The 14,368-nt window shown below is 42.8% G+C and overlaps 1 protein-coding gene across 11 annotated transcripts in view; it reads right to left on the minus strand.

The window, feature by feature from the left end:
- DCLK2 (doublecortin like kinase 2) overlaps nucleotides 1-14,368 on the minus strand; it is a 190,274-nt gene that overhangs the window by 60,759 nt on the left and 115,147 nt on the right. For 8 of the 11 annotated variants that reach the window (XR_011249771.1, XR_011249772.1, XR_011249774.1 and 5 more), the window contains exons 3-5: nucleotides 6,215-6,317; nucleotides 1,768-1,869; nucleotides 543-593 (exon numbers count right to left, since the gene is read on the minus strand). Coding sequence is in view for 7 of the 11 variants with exons in the window: in XM_069556729.1 (XP_069412830.1) it covers nucleotides 543-593; nucleotides 1,768-1,869; nucleotides 6,215-6,317 (256 nt within the window). In the remaining 4 variants the exon portion in view is untranslated. The remainder of the gene's footprint in view (nucleotides 1-542; nucleotides 594-1,767; nucleotides 1,870-6,214; nucleotides 6,318-14,368) is intronic. The other 3 variants (XR_011249773.1, XM_069556731.1, XM_069556730.1) reach the window with 1 other exon arrangement.

A 14,368-nucleotide genomic window follows, 5' to 3' on the forward strand; every position in this document is an offset into this window, starting at 1 on the left:
GTCCATTTGGATTTTTCCATTCGATCTTTAAAAACAAATTTTGCAGCCAACCCAATACTTTACAGAAAGCAAACTATGATCTGAAATAAGCTTAACATTAGAGAGATGCTTTCGGTTAAAAATACTCATATTGCCAATATTTTTAGAGAGAGAATACTGGGCTTATTGACTCCAGAGTGAGGAAGGAGGGAGGAGTAGCATTGCTTCTATGGCCATTTTCGTATTACCGACAACCCTCAGCCTTTTTCACTAACAGATTATTTTCCGAAATTGACTTGAAGACAGACCCCCTGAAGCACTGCGCCGCCCCCATCACCGGGTACTGTGGCTGCACGAAGACTACACATGGGGCTCCCTCCTGCAGGCGCCTGACTCTCTGACAAGCAAGGGAGCCGAAGCAGGACGCACTTGCTGCAGCATAGACGTCCACTGGTACGAGCCAGATACAGGCATGGAAATGGCGCAAAAGGAAACAGAAGAGGCGGCAGAAGACAAAAACAAAAAACCCAGCAGAGCGACAAAGCCGTAATTCTCCTGCTCACCTGGGGATCTGGCTGTAGAGTAGGCACTGGAGTAGTGGCCACCCCTCTTTACTGTACATATTCAGTATCGACAAAGGGCGAGAAGGAAGGAGAGCAGTTATTCGGCAGGTCTAAACGTGCACACGACCCAGGATGATTAGGGTTACAAAAAAAATTTTATGGGATAGAATTATCACTACAGTAAATCAGAAATAACCCCAAATGCCTCACAATAGTGAATCAGCTCAGCAACATGATAAGAGAAAATATGGCATTAAGGATGCATGGGGGCTTTGGGAGTGAGGCCATTCAGAGTCTTACTAAGAATCTCTTAATTTCTTCATTTCTACATTGAGAATAATATCCAAATTTAGAGTTACTGAGAAGATTAAATAAATGAAAATATGTATAAAATTCCTAAAAAATAATAATAAAATAAACGTGCACACGGAAAGAAGGGAAACTATCCCACCTAAAGAAAGTGGGGTCGGTGCAGAAGATGGAGCAGCAGAAACCCCCGAAACTCAGTATTTTATAGATAGGTTGAGGCTTCAGACAGTTTTTATTCATATTACTTTCACATGTTCTAGATTCCTCACATGTAAAATCATGTTTTTTCACAATCCTTTCCTTAATGGGAAACAATATTAGCATACTATAAGCGAGCCTTATAGCATCAAAATATCAAGATTTGGGGGACATTTCAATTTTTTAAAAATGTCAAAAGCTGTCAAAATTATGAGAAATCTATAGGTTTAGGATCTGAAAGAAATGTAGAGGTAAGTCTGACTCTGAAATAAGCAGCATTACTTCCAACAATAATCGTTGCTACGATTAAATTGCTTAACAAAGGAAAAGCCTGTGGAACCTTATCAAGGAAATAGTTTTGCTAGGTGGGTGTATTGGCTTATGCTTTAAACCAATAAGAGAAGAAAATATCCATTAAAAAAAAATTTTAAATGCAGACACAGTGGTCAAAATGTGAAAACACTTCTATGTAAATACCAGGAAAAGAATCTAGATAAGATTGCTCTTGAGAAAATGTGTCAGAACAAAACAAATATCTTAGGACACTTGTTATAACTTGGAGAAACAGACTCAAAACTTTTGATCTAAAAATCATGCCATCTATATGTTATGTTGGAACCTGGCTGCATACAAGGATGGGCACGACTGCCAACTCATTCTAAAGAAAACCGAAGAACGTGCTCCGTCTGTGACTACCCGCTTCCCTCCCTGTAACTACCTGAAGCCGGTGACTTGCTGCGTCGGGAAGGCCCAGGGCTCTTGGATCCAGAATATTTAACAGCTGAGGAGCGAGAATAGGAAGACTTCAAGACACGGCACTCTAGAAAGAAAGGAAAGCGCTTTAAAGAGATCTAGTTTTAATTCTAGAAAGACCACAGTCCAGTAGTTTAGTGCCTAGAACCATTACCTGATGGTTTTATCACTGTTAAATGACTTTTATATACAAAGCATCCATCCCAAAAGCACACCTGAGATTTTCGTAAATTAGGCTTCAGACCTTGTCATTCACCTCATTGTTCCAGAGGGAGTCCTAATACAGAAATCCATATATAGTAAGTGCTCAGTCAAGAAAATTTGATTCACACACACAACCTAATCTCCACATGTACAACTTATTATTATTGATCAACAGCATTGATAGGCAAAGGCTATAATAGAGAGTTCTCTCCAACTCAGCTAATCTTAATTTGAAAGGCTACAGGATTCTAATTTATGAACCCCTTACTTATTTTCCATCTGCCCAAAGTACAAAGCATCAAAAATGAGGGAACCAGCTTTAAACAACAGCTTTGTTCTTTCCATAAATTGCCAAATAAATCAGCATGCAAAAGTGAAAGTGGCTCAGTAATCTCTGACTCTGCAACCCCATGGACTATACAGTCCACGGAATTCTCCAGGGCAGAATACTGCAGTAGGTAGCCTTTCCCTTCTACAGGGGATCTTACCAACCCAGGGACTGAACTCAGGTCTCCCTGCTACGTGGCAGGCACACTCTTTACCAGCTGAGCTACCAGGGAAGCACAAATCGGCGCGTAGGGTACCAGAACTAATTACACGGCTAAAATAATCACTTCCAATTCAGACAATTAAGAATGTGGGTTTTGGAGTCCTGCAGCTTTGGGATGAATCATGGGTGTGACTTTGCTGACTGGTGCACTTAGCTTAGGTCTAAGTCTCAGTTTTCTCTCCCTATGAAATTGGGATGAGACTAAATCTGCTTAACAGGCTTGTTATAAGGATTAAATTATATAACGTATTGTCAAATTCACATTAAAATACTTCAATTTATGCAGAAAGATTAAAATATGGTTTGGTTTTAATCTATACCCCCAGGGACAATAAATTAACAAGTGAAGTACACTAATCAGCAAAATACACAGCCGGGGAGGCTAGTTAGCATCTGAAAGACTCTAATCAAAACCTTACTCCAAGGGGGCTGTAGCAACAGCAGTCTAGTTCATGAGCATTATAGATGTTAGAAAGTATTCCAGTGTTGAAAGGAGTGGTGTGTGGATTAGTTAGAACCTTCCTAAAGGCACTGCCACTCTTTCATGAACAGGATGTACAACCCTAGAGAGCTACTAACCAGAACCACCCCAAGGTTTAGGAATCTGAGCAAGCCCTGCACCCAGCTCATTAACACAGGATTTTGCCCTAAGACTAGGTTAGCTAAATTTTATGAACTTTCAATGATTTCTTTTAATGCAAGATGTTGTCAGAAGTATAAAAGGACAGAGTTGGGACTCATCAAGATTACAAGTTACACAGATTTTGTTTGTTTTTTAATCTTTGCCTCCTAAACCCAAACAGGACCCTGTAGAAGCTCCTGGGCATGGAAGCCTTTCCCTGTTCGCCCCCTGCACCCCACCCCCCCACCCCACCCCCGCCCCTTGCTTCTAAGGAACAGACTCCAGCCTCCATGACCTTCCCTGAGCTCCAAAGGGCAGGTTCCAACAGTTGCTAGTCAGGGAAGGGAGGGGATGAAGAGGCAAGGGGGGCAGGGCCCTGGTTCTGCCTCAAGGGACACACAGAACAGTGTCTCTGAGCTCTTTACAGAACAAACCCCCAGTAAACGGCAGATATCAGCAATCCTCATTCCAGAGAAGACCACCTTTAGGAACCAGAAAAACTCATCAGAAGACCACCTGAGAACAGGTCAAAGGCGTGCAGGCTCTGCACACACCTCACCCTTGAACAACTGCTGTTAAACCCCTCACCAAATCCTCCAGGGTTGGGACACGCAGTTTTGAGAGGCAGGAGCCCACTGTATCCCCTTTCGCCTGGCAAAGCAATTAAACTATTCTTTTCTACTTCACCCAAAACTATGTATGTCTCTGAGATTTGACTTAGCACCAGTGCACAGAGGCTGAGTTTTTGACATCACTCCTAATAAAGGCACCTGTGGCAGAATTAGGTCTGAGACTTGTTTTCATAGTAAAATTTTATGACCTGTTAGGTAGGTAGAATAGGGAAAAGGAGTCCCAAACAGCGGTGGCTAAAAGACAAGGAAGGGAAAAGCCTGCGAAAATAGGACAAAAGAAGGTCCGAGGACCAGAGTGAAGACTTCAGGTAGAACCAACAGCACTCCTGGCCAAGCCCAGGGTGGGGAATGTAAGAGGAGGGGCCGGAGCGCCTGCGCGCTCTCGCTCTCCCGCGTGCGTGGCTCCCTCTCCTTCTCTCTCTCCCTCCCGTCTCTCTCCCCTTCCCCCATGCGCTCCTCCACTCTCTTCCCTTCCAGTCTTTGGGCTGGCATGCCCTCACGCTTCGAGGATGGATTCTCCTGCTATCTCCTAAATAAAATAGAGCTGTAACACTGATGTGCCTAAGAGCTATAACACGGTTTGTCCAAGACCCGAGAGCTGTGACGCACCGGGGTCTTTAATGTCCGTGGCTCCAAATCTTTGTTGTGACGAGACAAAGAGCCGAGGAATATTCATTCGCATGACAGACTTAATGGTGATGATATAATAATAACATTAACAACAACAGTAACAGCATATACTATGTAATGGGCACCCTTCCAACTGTTTTACACATATTAATTCATTTAACCCTCACAAAATCTTATGAAAAAGCCCCTATTATTATCCCCAGTTTGCAGAAGGTTAAGTAATTAGAGATCAAGAGGGAAGAAATTAGTAACTTTCTCCTATCTCTAATTATAGGAGTTCATTGGTAGCCAAAACAACAAAAACCTATGAATGATTCAAATAGCGCAGGTAAATTAACAACATACAAACATAAAAGCACTGAGGACAATGCCTAGTATATACATAATAAGTGCTCAATAAACGTTTAATTGCTGTGTTGCCACCCAAATTAACTTTACAACCTGAAATACACCGAGTTTCAATGTCTCAACTTTCAAAATGATAAACATTGACAAAGAAACATTATGAAACGAAATTAAGCTACAGTCAAAAAAGATGTAAAATAGAGATGATATGTGAATTTACATTTTTCAGTAAACCCACAAGAACAGGTTAGAGTATTAACATAGATAATATCGCTAATTCTTTAAGGTCTTTCTGGTGGCATTACTCATCTAAAGCAGGGCTAGATATAAGATGCTACAGAAACCCTCAAGAAATTTGGCACCTGTGGGGAAAAAAACAAAGTGGAAAACCAAGAAGAGCAGATAAATGAGCCCCAAGCACTCAGTAGATAAGTCACCCCTAGAAAACTGATATAGTATAACAGGAAAGAATTAAGAAGTCTGACACTGTAGCATGTATCATCTTGAACTTCTAAAAGTTTACGGGTCACCATATTTATTTGGTGACATGTTTCTCTAATTCTGGACTGTCGAGCCACTGCAACTGGAAGGGGTTTATCACTAGTCTAATTTTTGAAAAGCCAGCTCTCCTCATTGATGAAATTAAAGCATGGGATTGAAACCTCTAACATCTCTCTTCTCTGAAAAACGTTTTGTCTATATGATTCTATCTCATTTAAAGATGAAGTTGACTTCACTATCAGCTAATAATCACTAATACTCTAATCAGTTTAAATTTCAGATAAGAGAGTATAGCAATATTCCCATAATCAATAACATCTGAAATCACTGAGGTTATTGCTAAACAGTCGAAAACTCCATCTTTTGGCTAAAATTAAGAGAAAGGGATTTTCTTATCAATGAAAATAGCTTTATTTTTTCTGCATATATAACAATTCATGTTATTTTTTAAAAAGATGGAAACAGCAAAGAAATCTGAGATAATCATTATTAACATATTATTATTCTTTTACACATCTCTTTATGGACATGAGAAATGTATAATTAACTATTTTCAGGTTCAGTACTATCCATATTTTAAGGTGGCGTAGCCAAGGCATCATTCTGGAAGAAGGTAGGAATCAATTTTGAAAGTGTAACAATGCAGTAAAAAAGAGAAGAAACCAACTTGCAAAAAAATACCAAAAATATTTAACTACTTGGAATTAGGGGGGTTTTGGTGTTTGCAACTAGATAACTGCCTCATTGTATTTTCTACTTTTATTAATTCAAAGAAATTAACTCAACTAAGAGTGAGAGTAGATGATGATCTAATTAAATTAACTCTTCATTACTTCTTTCTTTGACAACCAGACCACTTAACATGCACCAAATGCCAAACCTAAACCTCCACTTCAGGGTTACAAAGATGATCACTGAATCGCCTTACCACTGTGATCCAGGACAAAGTCATCTTGGGCATAACGGAATTTCTCAGGTCCACATGCAATAAAAACATCATCGTCACCAAAAAAGTCTTGCAGACAAGTAACCTACAAAAAAAAAAAAAAATCATGTCTAAGAAGTAAATTAGAAACATTAAAAGTGCAATAAAAGTCAACAAAATTTATATTTTCAAGCCTCACCTATAACAGTGAGTTGGAATGAAAAACTATTTCCAAGCATTTTACACAAAGCACTTTCACACACTGTCTCCTGACCTCAGAACAACAAAATGAGGGGCTCATAGCTGGCACCAATATTCCTGTTTCACAGGCGAAGTGAAAGGCATCCACAGGAGGCTCAGTGATGTGCTCCAGGTTTCCCTGAACAGGGGGCAACGCTGGGGCAGATGGAGCTCTCTGTTCGCAGTCTGCTCGTCTACACTCCCTCTCTCCCAGCAGCTCCACATCCCAGCCACGTCATCTCGGGTGTGGCCCTCTGTATCTCTGGCACAGTGTGCCTTAGGTTGTCATGAGGATTGATGTACAAAAACCTCTCGGAATGAGTGCCAGGCATGTAAGTACAATGTGTTAATACTCATCTCTGCCACCATCACTGGAATCAGAGGAAGACTTGTCATAAAGCTAATGAGGGCCCTTCCAAGGCCCTGTACTTAAACAGTCTTAACTTCACATTCTTTTTTTCAACCCTCCCCCACACAGTATAAGTTTCAGATTCCATAGAACTTGACCCACCCCAGGAAGCACATTTATCCATTCATCCAAGTGGTGACAAGAAGAACCATCTTCTAGGATTCGGGATGCAGACAGGCTCCATTCTCACCTGTTTTCTAATGGGATGTATACGATTTCTTTTTCAAAAAAGTACTCCTCTCCGAATAATATATAAAGTTTTTAAAAAGTAATAAAGTTTAATAAAGTTTCTAGTACTTGGAAAAGTTGTGTTATCTCAAGAATTCCTTGTCTTTCTGATCACTACTTAGCTTTTTATTTGAAAAACATATTTTTCATTGCAGTTAAAAGAAAATGCTCTAGAGAGCAGACAGTGAACTAGACACAGCGAATGGAACAGACGAGGACCCTGCTCCAGTCACTCCAATTCTCATCAAGCAAGATGTGTCTTCCGCACCTCACTGAAATCCGCCCAGGCAGCAGCGCTTTAGTCAGTTTGGTAAGAAATTCCCACAGACAAGGCAGCTTCAATGACGGAAACTTACTCTCACAGCTCTGGAGGCTGGAAGGCTGAGATCAGGGTGCCAGCGTGGTGGGGTTCCTGTGAGGACCCTCTTACTGGGTCCCTCACATGGCAGGGTGCAGGGAAGACACAGGAGGGAGCAGCTGTCTCCTGCCTCTTCTCATAAGGGTGCGAATCCTTCCACGGGCTCTTCCCTAAGGACTTCACCCAACCCCACTGATTTCCCAAAGGGCCCCACCTCCTAACACCATCACATTGAAGCCAAGAAGAATCCCGTGGGGGTCCAGGACACAGAAGACTTTCTGTCTCCCATTTTCCTGTTTGTAGGGAAGAGAATGCAGCCTCCAGGACCTCCCCCTGAGTTTCAAAGGGCAGATTCCGACAGTTGCCAATCAAGGAAGGAGCAGCTAAAAACCCACCTGAGGCCGGGTGAAAGCGAGCAGAGGGGCTCATCAGGGCGACTGCCTTGTTCAGTAGCTCAGTCGTGTCTGACGCTTTGCAGCCCCATGGACTGCAGCACGCCATGCTTCCCTATCCTTCACTATCTCCCAGAGCTTGCTCAAACTCATGTCCATCGGGTCAGTGATGCCATCCAACCATCTCATCCTCTGTCATCCCCTTCTCCATCTGCCATCAATCTTCCTCAGCATCAGGGTCTTTTCAAGTAAGTCAGTTCTTCACATCAGGTGGCCAAAGTACTGGAGCTTTGGCTTCAGCATCAGTCCTTCCAAAAAAATTCAGGGTTGATTTCCTTTAGGACTGACTGGTTTGCTATCCCTGCTGTGCAAGGGACTCTCAAGAGGCTTCTCCAGCACCACAGTTTGAAAGCATCAATTCTTCAGTGCTCAGCCTTCTTCACAATCCAACTCTCACACCCATACATGTCTACTGGAAACATCACAGCTTTGACTACCTGGACCTTTATCAGCAAAGTGATATCTCTACTTCTTAATACACTATCTAAAATAAAGGAAAGAAATAGAAATAGCCAACAAATAGAGGAAAACAATAGAATGAGAAAGACCAGAGATCTCTTCAAGAAAATTAGTGATACCAAGAGAATCTTTCATGCAAAGATGGGCACAATAAAGGACAGAAACAGTATGGATCTAACAGAAGCAGAAGATACTAAAAAGAGGTGGCAAGAATACACAGAAGAACTGTACAAAAAAGGTCTTAATGACCCAGATAACCACGATGGTGTGATCACTCACCTACAGCCAGACATCCTGAAGTGCAAAGTCAAGTGGGCCTTATGAAGCATCACTATGAACAAAGCTAGTGGAGGTGATGGAAGTCCAGCTGAGCTATTTCAAATCCTGAAAAGTGATGCTGCTTGAGAATACTCAAACCAGCACACAGTTGCACTCATCTCACATGCTAGCAAAGTAATGCTCAAAATTCTCCAAGCTAGGCTTCAACAGTATGTGAATCAAGAACTTTTAGATGTTCAAGCTGGATTTAGAAAAGGCAGAGGAAGCAGAGATCAAATTGCCAACATCCACTAGATCATAGAAAAAGCAAGAGAAATTCCAGAAAAACATCTGCTTTATTGACTATGCCAAAGCCTTTGACAGTGTGAATCATAACAAACTGTGGAAAATTCTTAAACAGATGGGAATACCAGACCACCTTACCTGTCTCCTGAGAAATCTGTATGCAGGTCAAGAAGCAACAGTTAGAACTGGACATGGAACAACAGACTGGTTCCAAATTGGGAAAGGAGACCAACAAGGCTGTATATTGTCACCCTGCTTATTTAACGTATATGCAGAGTACATCATGAGACATGCTAGGCTGGAGGAAGCACAAGCTGGAATCAAAACTGCCATGAGAAATGTCAACAACCTCAGATATGCAATGATACCACTCTAATGGCAGAAAACAAAGAGGAACTAAAGACCCTCTCGATGAAAGTAAAAGAGGAGAGCGAAAAAGTTGGCTTAAAACCTAACATTGAGAAAACTAAGGTCATGGCATCCGGTCCCATCACTTTATGGGAAATAGATGGAGGAAAAGTGGAAACAGTGACAAACTTTATTTTCTTGGGCTCCAAAATCACTGCAGATGGTGACTGGAGCCATGAAATTAAAAGACACTTGCTCCTTGGAAGAAAAGCTATGACCAACTAGACAGCATGTTAAAAAGCAGAGGCATTACTTTGCCAACAAAGGTCCATCTAATCAAAGCTAAGGTTTTTCCAGTGATCATGTATGGATGTGAGAGTTGGACCATAAAGAAGGTTGAGTGCTGAAGAATTGATGCTTTCAAACTGTGGTGCTGGAGAAGACTCTTGAGAGCCCTTTGGACACCAGGGAGATCAAACCAGTCCATCCTAAAGGAAATCAGAACTGGAATATTCATTGGAAGGACTGATGCTGAAGCTGAAGCTCCAATATTTTGGCCACCTGATGTGAAGAACTGACTCCTTAGGAAAGACCCTGATGCTGGGAAAGATTTTAGGTAGGAAGGGAAGGGGGAAACAGAGGATGAGATGGTTGGATGAGTCTGAACAAGCTCCAGGAGTTGGTGATAGACAGGGAAGCGTGGCATGCTGCAGTCCATGGGTTTGGAAAGATTTGGACAGGACTGAACGACTGAACTGAACTGAACTGAGGACCTGCATATACCTCAATCAGCCACCCCACCCTTGCTATAAAACTCCCCATCAAATCATTCTGGGTGAGGATTCATAGTTTTTCAGGGCAGGAGCCTGCTGTGGTCCCCTTTGCCTGGCAAGGCAATAAAGCTATTCTTTTCTACTTTACCTAAAACTCTGTCTCTGAGATTCAATTTGGCACTGGTGCACAGAGGCTCAGCTTTTGGCATCAACTTCACCAAGCTTTCAGCATCAACAGTGGGGATTAGGGTTCCGATATATGAATCTTGGGGAGACACCAACATGCCATTCATAATAGAAGAATAACATTCTTCACCTTTTCGGGAAAGCCTGCTGCTCTTCCCCTCAGCTGGTGATCACACGCATTCTTTGTCCATGGTAGAATCCTGGGACTCATCCTTTCCTCCCTTCATCATCCACCCCTCAGATCATTTTTCCTTCCTACCCCTTGGTTCAGCTCTCACTGTTTCTTGCCTGGACACGTGCTGTTGTCAAGCAACAGGTTTTCTAACTGCAGTCTTCACTGCTCCCCTAGCTCCAGTCACCACTGTTCTCACAGATGTGGGAATAAATGGTATATGCAGTCTGTTACTGTATGATGGGTTAGTCACTAAGTCGTGTCCAACTCTTGCAACCCCATAGACTGTAGCCTGCCGGACTCCTCTCTCCATGGGATTCTCCAGGCAAGAATACCAGAGTGCGTTGCCATTTCCTTCTCCAGGGTATCTTCCCAACCCAGGAATCAAACCCAGGTCTCCTGCCTTGCAGGCAGATTCTTTACCAACTGAGCTATGGTATAGGGGTGCCCATGAGACAGGAAAGGGGCAGGGCACAACCTTTAAAAGAATGACATAGCCTAAGGACACAACATCGACTGATTAGAATCAAATAGATCCAAGAAGTGCATGAGTCAGCTTCCACTAGACCTTAAGCCTCATTATACACTCATAACACGTCAGCAAGGTAAACGGCACACCCACAAGGCGCCATGACAGTTCCAAGGCTGACCATAAAGGGTGGGCGGTGGCCCAATTCCTGGAAAACCCCACCTCTTCCCCTAAAAGAGCTGGAACACTCCTCCTGCTCATTAGCCTACAAAACTACCTACGCCTATAAAAACTGACAACCCCATCCCCTGGGGACTGTCTTGCCTTATGAGATGACCCATACTCAGTGGAGTATGCTTCGGTCCTGAATAAACCTTCTCTCACTTTGCTATGGCTTGCTAGCGAATTCTTTCCTTTGCGAAGCCACCCCAGGGACTCAGATGTGACCTGGGATGTGACGATTCCCTAGCGACCCACTCTCTTTCCTGCAAACCCCACACTGCTTACAGGGCTCACTGACCTCCTTCCCTGACAAGACAATGGTCCTGCACAGGACACACAAGACGGGCCCTGCCTGGGCCTTCTACCCTTGACTCTGCACACTCGCTCCTTACCCACAGCAAGATGACTTCAGGGTCACTACTCGTTTAGCCCAGGGATTCTCGTTAAACAGCTTTATTGAAGCATGATTCACAAACCATACAATTCACTCATTTAAAGCATTCAATCCAATGATTTTTACGGTACTCAGAGTTCTGCAACCATCAGTCACCATAACGTAAGAACACTGTCATGACTAAAAAGAAACCTCCCCCAGGGCCCATTAGCATCGACTCCCCAGGTCTGCATCTCCTCACTCCCAAGAACCTAAAATCTGCTTTCGGTCTGTATGGATTTGCCTATTCTGGACACTTTATCTAAATCAAGTCACACAATATGTAGCATTTTGCAAGACTCTTCTGCCACTGAGCACGTTTTCAAGGCTCATCATGTGGTAGCAGGTATTATTACTTTATCCCTTTCTAGAGGTGCGTATTCTCGGTTGCATGGACACACCACATTTTGTTTATCCACTCACCAGTTAGTGGACATGTGGGTAATTTCTACTTCAGTGCTGGCTCTTATCAGTATATTTTCCCCCATGTTGTTTCTCTGCCTTAAGTGACCTTTCTGACCACCTTTTGGTGCCGTGACCTCCAGAGAGGCAGTGATATTGCCCATTCATTGTTCCCTAGGGTCTAGGAGAGTCCTGGCCTCGGCGGATGCTTCACACATGTCTGCTAAATGAACTGTGTGGCCTGTTCCTATTGGCACTGAGTTCTCAGGCACAGAATAACTCCTCTGGGCTGAGTGGCGTCACAGACGCCATCTCCACTGCTACCTCCACCACCATCACTGATGTTTAGGGCTTGCAGAGCTTCGGCATCGCTTAACCTCTCAGAATTGTCTCTGTGTACTGTATATGTGTTATCTCATTAACCCCTACAATAACCATCACATTGATACCATCATCACTCCTCATTTACAAATGACAAAAAAAAAAAAAGCATTCTACAGTGAGCAACTTGCTCACACACAGGAGGGATTCGAGACAGGTCCTCCAGTCTACATCTCTATTTTAAACTTGACTCTATGGTGCAGCCCCTCACCTGGAATCCCAGAGTTCGTGCATATACTTTTATAGTTCTTATCACATTCTAACTTGCTTTACAGTTATTTATATCTCCTAAAGGAAATCATCATGGGGTCACAAAGAGTCGGACAGGATGGAGCGACTGAACTGAACTGAAAGGAAATCATTGACTATGCCAAAGCCTTTGACTGTGTGGAACACAATAAACTGTGGAAACTTCTGAAAGAGATGGGAATACCAGACCACCTGACCTGCCTCTTGAGAAACCTGTATGCAGGTCAGGAAGCAACAGTTAGAACTGGACATGGAACCACAGACTGGTTCCAAATAGGAAAAGGAGTACGTCAAGGCTGTATATTGTCACTCTGCTTCTTTAATTTATATGCAGAGTACATCATGAGAAATGCTGGGCTGGAAGAAGAACAAGCTGGAATCAAGACTGTGGGGAGAAATATCAATAACCTGAGATATGCAGATGACACCACCCTTATGGCAGAAAGTGAAGAGGAACTAAAAAGCCTCTTGATGAAAGTGAAAGAGGAAAGTGAAAAAGTTGGCTTAAAGCTCAACATTCAGAAAATGAAGATCATGGCATCCGGTCCCATCACTGCATGGGAAATAGATGGGGAAACAGTGGAAACAGTGTCAGACTTTATTTTTGGGGCTCCAAAATCACTGCAGATGGTGACTGCAGCCATGAAATGAAAAGACGCTTACTCCTTGGAAGAAAAGTTATGACCAACCTAGCATATTCAAAGGCAGAGATATTACTTTGCCAACAAAGGTCCGTCTAGTCAAGGCTATAGTTTTCCCAGTAGTCATTTATGGATGTGAGAGTTGGACTGTGAAGAAAGCCGAACACCGAAGAATTGATGCTTTTGAATTGTGGTGTTGGAGAAGACTCTTGAGAGTCCCTTGGACTACAAGGAGATCCAACCAGTCCATCCTAAAGGAAATCAGTCCTGGGTGTTCATTGGAAGGACTGATGCTGAAACTGAAACTCCAATACTTTGGCCACCTCATGTGAAGAGTTGACTCATTGGAAAAGACCCTGATGCTGGGAGGGATTGGGGGCAGGAGGAGAAGGGGACGACTGAGGATGAGATGGCTGGATGGCATCACTGACTCAATGTACGTGAGTCTGGGTGAACTCCAAGGGTTGGTGATGGACAGCGAGGCCTGGCATGCTGTGATTCATGGGGTGGCAAAGAGTCGGACACTTCTGAACGACTGAACTGAAAGGAAATCAGCCTTGAATATTCACTGGAAGGAGTGATGCTGAGGCGCCAATACTTTGGGCACCTGATGCAAAGAGCCGATTCATTAGAAAAGACCCTGAGGCTGGAAAGACTGAAGGCGAAAAAAGAAGGGGGCAGCAGAGGATGAGATGGTTAGGTAGCATTGCTGACTCCATGGACATGAATTTGAGCAAACTCTGGGGTACAGTGGACAGAGCACCCGGCGTGCTGCAGTCCTCGGGTTCCCAAGAGTCAGCTGAGACTTAGCGAGTGAACAGCGGCAATGTCTCTCACATCTCCCTCTATTTTGTTTTTCACACACATATAATTAATAAATTGTTCTTAAATGGAACTGAATTGAGTTTTACTTTCTTGGCCAAATAAACATCTACCAAAGTTTAATCCATTTTTTTTTTAAAGAACATTTCACTAGTTTTTGAATAAATTTACAAAATATGACAAGTGAATTTTCTAAAATATACATGTGTGAATATCTGTTTAAAAGCAAATTAATTTTACAAGGAAACATTTCATCTGCTACTAAATTAGTTGGCTTTGAGTAGAATAAATGCTAAATAATTAAGTTGCCTATTATGTGGAATAAAGGTATTTAACAAGTCTAGGGAAT

Source organism: Ovis canadensis, chromosome 17 (assembly GCF_042477335.2).
Source record: "Ovis canadensis isolate MfBH-ARS-UI-01 breed Bighorn chromosome 17, ARS-UI_OviCan_v2, whole genome shotgun sequence".
Classification (NCBI taxonomy): domain Eukaryota; kingdom Metazoa; phylum Chordata; class Mammalia; order Artiodactyla; family Bovidae; genus Ovis; species Ovis canadensis.